The sequence below is a fragment of the Acomys minous genome, assembly GCF_964271855.1.
Source record: "Acomys minous genome assembly, chromosome: 20".
Classification (NCBI taxonomy): domain Eukaryota; kingdom Metazoa; phylum Chordata; class Mammalia; order Rodentia; family Muridae; genus Acomys; species Acomys minous.
This window is the reverse complement of record NC_140502.1, coordinates 21,044,553-21,056,739: the sequence shown is the minus strand read 5'-3', so window position 1 is coordinate 21,056,739 and position 12,187 is coordinate 21,044,553. Positions and strand designations below refer to the sequence as shown.

The 12,187-nt window shown below is 55.5% G+C and overlaps 2 protein-coding genes across 3 annotated transcripts; one reads left to right on the top strand and one right to left on the bottom strand.

Annotated features, from left to right (window-relative positions):
• Positions 1 to 824: 824 nt before the first annotated feature.
• On the bottom strand, positions 825 to 6,184 carry ZNF428 (zinc finger protein 428). Of its 2 annotated transcripts, none has more exons than XM_084771446.1 (2): positions 6,051 to 6,184; positions 825 to 1,388 (listed from the first exon to the last, which is right to left on the bottom strand). In XM_084771446.1, the coding sequence occupies exons 1-2, from the start codon at positions 6,121 to 6,123 to the stop codon at positions 889 to 891; spliced, it is 573 nt and encodes a 190-aa protein (XP_084627572.1). In that variant the 5' UTR covers positions 6,124 to 6,184; the 3' UTR covers positions 825 to 888. The 2 variants fall into 2 exon arrangements, with proteins under 2 accessions (XP_084627572.1, XP_084627573.1); XM_084771447.1 differs by having other exon boundaries at positions 826 to 1,349; positions 6,051 to 6,178.
• SRRM5 (serine/arginine repetitive matrix 5) lies at positions 4,115 to 6,045 on the top strand (the record flags this gene model as incomplete). Its single annotated transcript, XM_084770084.1, has 1 exon — positions 4,115 to 6,045. A coding segment is annotated over exon 1 (1,644 nt), but the record flags the coding sequence as incomplete, so codon positions are not given.
• Positions 6,185 to 12,187: the final 6,003 nt, after the last annotated feature.

Genomic DNA, 12,187 nt, shown 5'->3' with positions numbered 1-12,187 from the left:
GCTGTGATAGGCCACTGGGATCATAACGCAGCTCTACTTTGAGTTCCTGGATTCCTTGACTCCATAGAGATAACGCCCTTGGCAAGGCACTAGACACCTAGGAGTCACAGGGGGAGCCCGTCACCATGTTAATGGTGGCCCTCAGCAGAGCAGGTGATGTGGTGTTAAAATACTCGTGGCTTTCATGGCCCCTGCAAACCACTTCCGCTCTGAGGGGAGAGGCTAGCCAGCCTTTCCCAGGCTTCTTTGCAGTTGACTGCAAGCATGCAACTGACTTTCCAGCAGAGGCACTGTGAGGGGAGTGGCCTGTGACACTGTCAGGCACTTCTTGCAGGCTCTACCAGCAAGAGCCAGGCAGGGCACCCAGGGTGGATCATTGGGGGGCGGGAGGCTCAAGCTTTAGGGGTGGCCTCAACCTCAGAACTCCTAGCTAAGTATGGTGGCTTTGTGCCTGTGATTCCAGGGCTAAGGCAAGAGAGACAAATTCAAAGCCAGCCAAACTTTGTCTCAGGAGAAAAACTAAACCAAACGGAAAGGGCTGAGGGTGTAGCTCAGTTGATAGAGTGCCTGCCTCGCTTGCTCAGAGACCCGGGTTTAACCCCCCCAGCACCACATAAAACCAGGGTGGTTGCCTGTGAGTGATCCTGGCAAGCAGCGGGTGGAGGCAGAGATGCTGGTGTAGACCACGCCCACCGTGCTCAGTCACACACCACACACGTGCAGCTCAAACACACGTTGGGCCAGCCCACAGAATCTGGCTTTTATTCTGCCCTTCACACATCTACTGCTAAGACAACAGAGGGGTGGGACCCCCCAGCCCCCATTTCCAGCTTCCTCAGACCCCCTGCCCCCACCTACCCCTCTTACCAGCTCCCTTAGCGGCCCTACCTACACCTCGCCCCGGGCATGCAGCATGAAGTGGCCATGCAGCTCCCCGAGGTTGTCAAAGGAGTCCTCACACTCTGTACAGTGGTAGATGCCCTCCTCCTCCTCCTCTTCGTCATCGTGCCCTGCTGGCTGGCTCTCCCCAGTGCGAGAAGGTTCCTCTTCTTCCTCCCCAAGAGCCCTGCCTTCAGAGGTTGGGGCTTCTTGGGTTGCTGTTGCAGGGCAGCAGAGTCGACAAGGCGGGGTACCCGGTGGGGCCTCCCCCAGCGGTGATCGGCCACAGAGCTGACAGGGCTGTGTGGGTGGACCAGCAGGCTGGGCCGCTCGGGGGGCCCGGCGGGATGGGCCTCCCCTGCCCCCACCTATGCGCTGTTTCACCTTGTAGCCGGGGTCATATTCGGGGTCATCGGTGGTCTCCTCTTCCTCTTCCTCTTCCTCCTCCTCCTCCTCAGAGTCAGGCTCTGAAAGAGTGTATTCAGAGTCAGAAGAATGCTCTGGGCCTGTTGGGGCAGGTGGAGAGACATGGCATCAGGGCTGTGTTCAGCTGGCCTCTGAGCCCCACGCAAGCTCACTGTGCGGGCAGGATAGCTTGGCACAACACAGATGCGATGTGTCCGTGTGTCTGGCGGGAGCAGCGTCTGTTGTCTGTGATGCCAGTACTCAAGGAGGCTGAGGCAGGGGAATCACTGCAAGCTCCAAGGCCAGCTGGCTTAGGGAGAATGGGAGCCTGCCTCAAAATACAAAGGAGACAGTTGGGCATCCGGGATGGGGTGGGCGGCAAAGACAGAACGCGTGGGCTCACACAGCCCTTACGGCAACACCCGGGCCAACATGGAAACCAAGCCAGAGAGCAGTTCCTTGGCCTACTCACTTACAGTCACACAGTCTACCACAGAGAGCTACCTAGCCTGCACTGCACCATTCCAGGAAGACCAACCGTCGGAATAGGTAGCTAAGTAGTAAATTGGTGTTGGTGATGTTTCCTTTCACCACTTACCATCTTACATCCTCCCCCCCCCCCAAGACAGGGTTTCTCTGCGTAGCCTTGACTGTCCTGGACTCCCTTTGTAGACCAGGCTGGCCTCGAACTCATAGCAATCTACCTGCCTCTGCCTCCCGAGTGCTGGGATTAAAGGCGTGTGCCACCACCGCCCGGCCGCTGTCTTACTTTTTAGATGGTGTCACTCACGAAGCCCAGAGCTCACCAATTTGACTAATCCGACGGGCCAACCCCAAGCCCCTCTGTCTGGGCCTTCCAGCGGTGGCATTTCCAGGGCAGAGACCACGCTAGGCTTTACCTGGTGCTGGGGATCCAAACCTCTCTATTCATGCTTTCACAGCAAGCATTTCACCTACTCATCTCTCCAGCACCCTCCCCCCCCCCTTTTTTTTCAAGACAGGGTCTCTCTGTGCAGCCTTGGCTGTCCTTGACTAGCTTTGTAGACCAGGCTGGCCTCGAACTCACAGAGATCCACCTGCCTCTGCCTCCCGAGTGCTGGGATTAAAGCCTGGCTACCCCCACCTTTTTTTAGGGGGAGGGGGGACCGGTTCTCATGAAGCCTAGAGTTGGCCTTGAAGTCCTGATCTTCCTGCCTTCACCTCCCAAAAGCTTGATTACAGGCCAGCACCACTATAATTGGCTCTTCTTTTTTGTTTTTAGAAGATAGAACATATATGTCCCCCCTACCATGTGCATACACATGTATGTATATATATACACATGTATGAATTCCACCATGATGCCTCAGCCTCCAACTTCTGGGAATACAGATAATATCCATGTCAATATACAAGTCAGGAAAAATGCTCAATTTTAAGTATAGACATATTACTGTAATTTTAGAGCAGAAAGTGCATATAGACAAGTTTGGGCTTGGGGTGGCAAGAGGGTTCAGTGGTAAAGAAGCTTGCAGAAAAGCCTGATGACCTGAGTTTGATTCCCAGGACCCACAGAGCAGAGGAAAAGAACCAACTCCCAATAGTTGTCCTGTGACCTCCGCTCCTGGTACCGGGAGGGTGTTCCCACCCTCATTAAATCAATAAATAAAGCATAGCAAAAGCTTTGAAACAAGCCGGGCGTGGTGGCACACGCCTTTAATCCCAGCACTTGGGAGGCAGAGGCAGGCGGATAGCTGTGAGTTCGAGGCCAGCCTGGTCTACAAAGCGAGTCCAGGACAGCCAAGGCTACATACACAGAGACACCCTGTCTCGAAAAGCCAAAAAAAAAAGCTTTGAAACAAGAAAAATCGTGACATGATGTAGACATGAGCAGCCTGTCTGTGTACACACGAGGGGCTGGTGTCTCCACCGTCAAGGAGCTTGCCGTCCTTAAGATGGCGCTTCAGCCACACTGGAACGGGCCTCTGGGAGGAAGCGCCCACAGGACTGTGACAACACCCTCCCTCTACATCCGTCCTGCCCCACAGCATGGGTGTTTCTGTCCTCACTCACATCCCCACAGTGGTAAGAGGTGTTCAGGGGCCCCTCTGACCTCGTCACCCGCCTTCACCAGACACCATGGGCTCCCCGCCGCCTCAGGCTCTGCTGGTAACACACTGGCTCCCCGCCGCCCTCCCCAGCACTGCCCTTGCCCTAGGGGCCTTAGGTTGTCCTGCAGTCCAATCAACTGCACCCCAGTTAGTTGTCCCCAGGAGGAGTGGTGGTTGTTGGGGGGGGGGGGCCCTCTGCATGCTCAGCATCTGTGGGATGGATATTGGCCTCCCACATGTTGTCTCTTGTCTTCTACTGCCCTTCCGCTGTCCCCTCTGTGAGCCCCAGGGCTGTGGCGTCCATGCCCAGTTCCCTCCCCAACCCTAGAGCAGGGCCCCAGTGTCCACTGTGCATCCCTCCCAGTCTCAGGACTGCCTCGTTGTTGTCACCGACTGGTTCTGCTGCCATCTTCCACAGACACACCCTGAGGCCTAAGGTCTCTCCGCAACTGAACTACACTATGCCTGGCTCTTCCTTAGTCAGGCTTTAGGACCCAGCGCTGCCACTACCTTAGTGGCCCAACCTCCCCCACCCCCCTAACCCCCCAACCCCCGTTCTGTCTCCCTCATCAGCTTAGGAACTCAAGGTAGACCTGATCTTGGGGTTCCCACCTTCGTCTGGCAGGGGGACGTAACTGATGGTGAACCCATGCTCAAGAGCCCCCCCACTCCCACTCCCCCCCCCCCCCCCCCGGGTCCAGGCCTCTCCGTGTGAGGCTCCCTTCTGTACTCTTCCCTTTGTGAGGCCCAGCTGGGTGTCACCTTCTCTTATGACGCCTCCCTGGCCCCTTCAAGGTTGTCAGTGTCTCTCCCTGGGCTGCTCCTAGCCTGCCCACCCTGGCAACATCATCCCCTAGGCCCGAGGAGTCCCCCAGGCAGGCCCTTGGTAAGGCCAGCTCCAGCTAGCTCGCTCAGCCCTGCTGAGTCGGGAGTGGCTGCGATTCCATTTGCCCACAGGCTCCATCCAAGCCTTGTGCCAGGGCCCTAACCTTCTTTCACCTCTGACCTCACAGCCCACTATGACTTCATGGGGTGGCTTGTGATGAGCCATCTGGTGGTTGTCCTTGCTACCAATCTCTTGCCAGTTCTCCCAGGCGCTCAGGCCCTTTGCACTCGCCATGCATTCTCCATCAAAGAGATCCTCCAAGCCCAGCATGGCTCCCAAGGCTCCCACACCTCCGACTCCCCTGAAGAGCACCAAAACAGCGGTACCCAACAGCTCCTCGGGGACCCCAAGTCCCCTAACTTGCTAATGAGCCCGAGTAGTTCTAAATCTACCAGATCAGCTGGTACCAAGACAGCCCCTTCAACCCGGCCCAGCAGCAGGTCCCAAGGCCGCAGCAAGACTATGACATCCAGTCAGGTGAGGACGGACACCAAGGCCAGGACGACCAGCAAGAGCAGGAAGGGAGGCAAGACTGGAAGTGTGGGAAGGCATCAGCGGAGAGGCACACCACAGCCGGGGGAGGACACCAGGCAGGAGGGAAGCCAGGGCTCCAAGATGTCCCCACACAGGACCGGCACTCCTAGCAGAAAGAGGACCCATTCTGCCAAACCAGCTGTGGCCAAAAACGCGAAGGCCCCTACTTCCCAGCGCAAAGAGAGCCGAGGCAAGAGTTACAGCCGGCCTAGGACCAGCACCCAGGAAAGGAGTGTTAGCCAGCCTAGAAACACGCACCAGGAAAAGAGTCTCGAGCTTCCAGAAGCTTCAGGCATGAGCAGCTTAGGCTACCTGCAACCCCCAGTAGGGCTAAGAGCTACAGCCCGAACAGGACGGCCCTCAAGAGCCCTGGCAAATCTCCCACTGCATCCAGGAGAGCCAGGAGCTATTAGCCAGGTGACTTCCCCCAGCAAGGAGCAGGCGACTCACACCCAGACGGATCTGACTGACATGTCCGGCGTGAGCCAGAGTTTCAAGCGGGCCAGAAGCCTCAGCAGGACCCAAAGCCTCAGCCACTCTAGGACCCCCAGCAGGACCCGAAGCCACAGCCGCTCTAGGACCCCCAGACGGTCCAGAAGTCACAGTCACAAGAGGACCCACAGCCGGTCGAGAAGTCACAGCAGCAAGAGAAATCGCAGTAGGGCTAGAAGTCGTACCCGGAGGGGCACGCCCACCCAGATGACAAAAAGTGAGTCCAGAAACCGCAGCCAGGGGAGAAGTCACAGCTCTCAGAGAACTTTGGAAAGAAGCCGAGTGTGGTCTAGGAGTTCCAGCGAGGAGAAAAGCCACCACCGGTCCAGCAGTCGCAAGAAGAGAGGGCACAGCAGGTCAAGAACCCTCAGGAAGAAAGGTCACAGGGGGTCTAGGCTAGTAGGTCTAGCAGTGAGAGTGGAAACAGCCAGTCTAGAGGCTCCAGCACAGACTCGGCCCACAGCCAGTCTAGAACCTTCTCCGAGAAGAAAGAGCGGAGCCAATCCAGAATCTCTGGCGAGGGGAACCGCCAGGGGGGCCGTTCTAGAACTACCAGCGAGGAGAGCTCCCGCAGTCGCTCTAGACCCCACAGCAGGGAGACGGCCCTCAGACACTCCAGCAAGGACGGAGAACCCACCCAGGAGAGCCCCCAGGAGAAGCCAGCTCCCACCAGGACCAAGACCACCCAAGCCCAGGAGCACACCCAAACCCAGGGACACACCCAAGCCGAGGAGCATGGCTTTACCACGAAAACCACCTCACCTGGGAAAGGTCTTCCTCGTCCTCTTCCAGGCTGGCGTAGCCTCCAGTCTCAGCAGGCTCACGGGTCTCTGTCATGGCCAGGGGAGGGGGACAGGAGACAGGAACAGGGCAGCGACTGGGCAGGGGCCCTCCCTGGCCAGCTCTCCCACGGTCACACCTCCAGCCACAGGCTCCTCTTAACACAGGATGTTGGCAGATAGAGAGGGGTGCTGGACAAAGCGGGGGGGTGGGGTGGGGGGAGGGAAGGAAAGGCCTGTGGTGACTCAATAAATTTTTACATAAACCCTTGTCCCCACTCCAAGACCAGCGTGTGCTCCGTGTTGGGGATGAGGCAAAGATAGCCTCTGTTCTGTCTTGACCGCAGACAGAATTCCGTTCTGCACGCCTTGTCTCCCGGGAGGCCTTGAATTCCGTATCTGAGCAACATACTGCCTCGTGGCTTTTATTCAGTGCGGTAGGAGAGATGACATCCCAGTTACTTATTTATTTTGTTTCTGCTTCCCCCCCCCCACCCCAAGACAGGGGTTCTCTGTGTAGCCTTGACTGTCCTGGTCTCTCTTTGTAGACCAGGCTGGCCTCGAACTCACAGCGATCCGCCTGCCTCTGCCTCCCTGAGTGCTGGGGTTAAAGGCCTGCGCCATTCCACCCCTACCCCTGGCTGACATCCCGGTTATTTAAAGGTAAGTCCTGGCATGAGTGCCAATCATAACTGTGAAAGAAGACACCTGTGCCAGACGTTAACCCTGTAGCTCTAGGAAGGTCTGGGGCTGAAAGAGGAAAGGCCCGCGGGTGAAGGGTTATGAGTCGCTAACTATTAGGGACGCAGAACACTTGGTACAGCTGAGACACTAGCCTGGAAGGGTTCCAAAGAGCTCTGCTTTCTATGAGACAAGAGTCTCAAATACCCTAGGCTGACCTTGAATTTCTGAATCGCCTTGACCTACCTCCCGAGTGCTAGAGATCAAATGCTAGGGCTGCACGCAAGCTAGGCAAGCGCTCTGCCAACTGAGCTACAGCGATGCAATTTTTGCTTGTTTGAAATGAGACCTCAAGGCCAGGCGGTGGCGGCGCACGCCTTTAATCCCAGCACTCACTCGGGAGGCAGCGGCAGGCGGATCGTTGTGAGTTCGAGGCCAGCCTGGTCTACAAAGTGAGTCCAGGACGATCAAGGCTACACAGAGAAATCCTGTCTCAAAAAAAACAAAACAAAACAAAACAACAACAAAAAACAAAAACAAAAACAAAAAAACAAAAAACAAAAAAAGGAAAAGAGAGAGAAAAAAAAAGAAGCCTCATATATCCCAGGCTGGATATACGGTCACTAAGTAGCCTCAAATGACCTTGAATGCCAGATCTTCCTGTCTCTCAAGTGCCAGGATCACAAGTGCACCACCACGCCTGGTGTGTTTCAGGCATCAACCTACACTACTTTTGTGAAAGATAGCCTTGCCTAGGTTTTTTTTTTTTAAGATTTATTATTTATACAGTATTCTGCCCACATGTGCACCTGCCCACCACAAGAAGACACCAGATCTCATTACAGACGGTTGTGAGCTACCGTGTGGTTGGCTGGGAATTGAACTCAGACCTTCGGAAGAGCAAACGGTGCTCTTAACCCTCTGAGCCATCTCTCCAGCCCAGCCTTGCCTAGGTTTGAACCCCACTCAACTCCATCATTTTTCTGGTTAGAGCTTCAACAGAGATCCAACGTCTCTTGGCTGTTTCCTGCTCTGCAAAGCCTTGCTTCCAGGCCTTGCCTGGTACACTCTGAACCACATAGAAACCGCTCCCTTAGAAGCCCGAGAGGAAGTGAGGAACAGACGGTACCCGCAGGTGATCCAAAGGCCAAGATCACCAGACTGGTGACTGAACAAGGATTCAAAGCCATGCTTTGAACAGCAGTAGGGCTCGGACACAGGGCAGTCCACACCTGCAATCAGGTTGGCAGGAGATCTGCACTTAAAGGTCATTACGGGGCTATACAAAATTTGAGGCCAGGCTGAGCTTTATGAGACCCTGTCTCAAAACAAACAAACAAAAACGGATTCATAGAACTTGCAGTATGTGGGTGGCCCTTTCCCATCCTTGCAGCCACTTCAGACTTGGTGGTTGGGGTTTGGGGGGGAGGCCGTGCATACAGGCTTTTTATAACTAGACAGGGGAGGGTCTTTGTACATCCTGCACTTGCCACCTGGAATTTTCTCCTCCCGCACACATTTCTTCCCTCTGCTACACTGCAAGAGGGCCCTGGGGTGGGGGTGGGGGCATTCAGGGTGCGACTAAACCGCAGTACCCTTTACACTCGGCCACAGGCGCTTGCGATGTAGTTCAGGCTGGCCTTGGACTAGCAATTCTCCAACTTCTTCCCAGGGGCTGGGACTAGGGAAGAGGACCACACCTGGCTCAGCCTCACTAAAAAACTCTGCAAAGCCTGTAATGTTAGGCAGTGGGACACGAACAGTGGTGGAAAGCACACTATCTTTTCACAGCGGGGGGGGGGGGGGGGCGCGGGAGAATTGCAGTTGTTGCTGGAGGGAAGGGCTGGCATTAGTTACTAAAGACACCTAGATCCTGGATCAGGGCTTTTAAGGACAGAGAATTAGTTATTGGCAAGGAGGGCCTCTCATGATTATCGGCCGCATGTAGGCCCCTCGATTTCTGGAGCTCTACGTTAGCAAAAAAAAAAAAAAAAAAAAAAAAAAAGGAAAGAAAACCCAAAAATACAAAAACCACAAACAAAACTGACAACTGGTTACGTTTCTATTTTAGATATTTAATATGCATGTTCCATGCAGTACCTAGACTACTCACTCTCTAAACTCAAATTCAAACTCACCCTTCTTTCTTTGAGATCCGAAATCCCCCCCACCCCCCAAATAAAAATAAAAACTGGCCTAGAATACCTAACCCTCCTGGCCCAGCCTCCTCAAGAGCGTTGGAATTACGGGCATGCGACACCACACCGCGCTTCAACTGTTATTCTACTGGACTCTCACAGCAGGGATCGTCAGGACTTCTCTGGGGTTACTTGGGGACAACCATCCCTTTCCAAAAGCCACGTTATAACGAAGCACCTTCCGGATGTTCCGGGTATCAGGTGCAATCATCATCCCTCAATACCGAAATCTTGTGCGCCGACAGAACGGTTTCCGGAGATGCAAGGTGGGGGGGAGGGGTTATAGGATAACGTCCCCAGCGCTTGCAGGTGAACACCGGGAGAAGGTCCCCAGTTCTACAGGCGAAAGCCAGCTGGGCGTGGCGCTACCCCTCCTTGCAAACTCAGCCGACCCCACAGGGTGTGCACAATGGGGTACCTTTCTGCACACCGCTGGGTGGGACAAGGACAACCCCCCCCCACGCCGATGCCAAACAATAAGGATCTGCTCCCACAATACCCCGTGACAATTTCCCCACGATGCCTCGGGCCTTTAACGACCACCATTAAAAAACAAACAAACAAACAAACAAACAAACCCACCAAGCACCGAAACGCTCCCACACGTGAGGCTTCTCGGCGAAAGCGTGTGCGACCAAAAAAAAAAAAAAAAAAAAAAGGGATGGTGGTGGTGGCGGAGGGGACCCCCCCCTTCCAAGGATCCCAGACCCCTCCCTCCCAGAGTGCCCCAGGCCCGTAACGCCTGGCCCACCGGCTCCCAACCACGCCGGGAGGCGAAGCTGTGGCAGCCTCGTTCCGGGAGAAGCAAAATGACTCCCGGGGTTCGGTCACTCCGCCAAGCCGCCGCGGGCTCCCGTCATGCAGCTGGGCCGTAGCGCCCGCTTCCCAGCATGCCCCCGGCACCCCAAGCCGGGACAACTCACCGACGCCGGCGGCCCCTGGGCACGGGCTCGGCGGCGGCCGTAGCGGATGCACGCCCGGGCACTGCGCCTGCGTTTCAGGGAGGCTAGGGCGAAGCGGGGCGCGCGCTCAGGGCGCGTGCGCGGCCAGACGGACCATTTCCCCCCCCCCTCCACGGCTGGCTGTGGGAAGAGGGCTCGGAGGGCCGCGCAGGCTGCGGAGCTCGCGCCGGCGTGGGGAGGTGGGGGGGTTGGGGGGATGAGTGGGGGGGTGGAGAAGGGGGGTTTGCCGGCCCCGCTGGACTTGGTACAGTCCGCAGCGCGAAGGGTCGAGAAGCTTCAGAACCGGCGCGTGCGTGTGTGCGAGCGTGCGCGCGTTATAAATGTGGGGGGGGAGCGCCGGGGGGCGGGAGGGGGGTGATGCCTTGGGCTGGGGAGGTGGGGGTCCTAAAGCCTAAAGCTCGGATCCCCCGGGGGCTGGAGGTTTTGCTCATTTGCATAATCCTAGCGCGGACAAAGGGAGGACTCCAGCGCTGGAGGATGTGATTTGCATATCCCCGGAGAGGCCGCCCTTCGGAGCGCAGTGATTAGCATATGGATGAGGAAGGGAGAGGGGCCGGGAGGTGGGGAGGGGGGGGTATGTGTGTGTGTGTGTGGGGGGTGCCCACTTGAGCAAAGCGCATGCGCTTAGGGACTGCAGACTTGAGCGAAGTGGCCTGGCAGCCTGGTCCTGAAACTACGGACGGTTCATGAGCTAACTACCCGTTCCACGGCCCCCCCCCCCCCCCCCCCCCGCCACCCAGGAATGGTCTTTATTGGTCTCGTGTGAATCAGGCAACACGCCGTTCCTCCGTTTCCAGCGACCTGGTCCCCCCTAATCTAAGGAAGACCAGCCACATTTGATTAGACTAATGCTTAGAAAGGTCAGATCTGGAAGAGGTAATAGAGAGAGCAGGGGGTTGTGGGTGCCAGAAGCGCCTGCTCCAGTTCTGCAAAGGCTTCCAAGGGCTCGTTTTTTAAGGCAAGTCTGAACTGGAGCTGAATAGAATGGAAGCCTCTTGGCAGAGGTGATAGTTAACACAGATGCCCAAAGCAGCTTCTGCGTGGCACACAGAAGAAAGTCTCCTGAAATGTTTTTCTTTCTTTTTTTTTCTTTCTTTCTTTTTTTTCTTTCTTTCTTTCACGGCAGAGTCTCATGTAGCTCAGGCTAGCCTTTAACTCCTGGGTCAAAGAGAATGACCTTCAACGCTGAGTGCTGACATTACAGGTATATGGCCACAAGCCGAGCTTCTGCAGGTGACTTTAAAGAGCTATAACTCTATGCTGACTATAGGTAGCCATCGCTACAATCCCCCACTGTGCTCGAGAGAACTGCTTTTATCACTAGCAACCTACAACTCCCCAGTGGGGTCTCATTACACGGTGCTTGGTTTTGTTTCTGAGACACAGTCTCCCCGGGTAGACGGGAACTCACTCTAGTGCTGGGATGCCTGGAACGTGTCATGGTACCTAGGCTCTCAAGGTTCTGGGTACCTTTTTTTTCTTTTTTCTTTTTCTTTTTTTTTAAAATCAGGTCCAGATCCCCAGCACTACAAGCGCAGCAATCCGTCTTCTGTCTCAGGCCTTTGATCTTGCACTTTCTCCTGCTGCTCAATGCTTACTCTCTCTCTCTGGGCACTGATGTCGATCTGAGGGGCCATCCTTGATGATATAGCACCCGCAGATTGAGTGAATCGGGGAAACTGGCATAGCACCTGTTTGAATAAATGAGGTGCTTTTGATGGTGGGTGAAAATGGGGTGAGGGTGCCTGGGACTCTGGGGTCCTTTCTGTCTCTTTCACTTTGCACGAAAATTTCCATTAACAGCAAAATAAGACATACCCCACATCTCTATGGGTTAGTGTGTGTTTGTGTGTGTTTTAGGCAGGGTCTCACTGTATTACCCTGGTCTAGAGCTACTAAAGCCTTTTGTTGTCTCCCAGGTCCTGGGATTAAAGGTGTGCGCCACTACACAAGACGTCCTATCTCCTCTGCCCCCGCCCCCCCCCCCAATTCTTTCTGAAACAGGAACTTAATGTAGCCCAGGCAGTCCCTGCCTCAGCCTCTAGAGGGCTCCGAACTTGCTTTGTAGACCAGCCTGCCCTGGAACTTGCTTCCAGCTTGTGCCTCTGCTTTCTGAATGCTGGCTTCCCAGATGTATGTACACCACCACCATGCCGGGCCGGCTCGGAACCTGTTTTCACTGCTTAGTTGCTTATAGTCTTGTTTCCTTCGTGGAAGTCTCATGAGGGTCAGAATAGAGGACCCCCAAACTCACATGCATCCTCCTGCCTCACCTGCACAA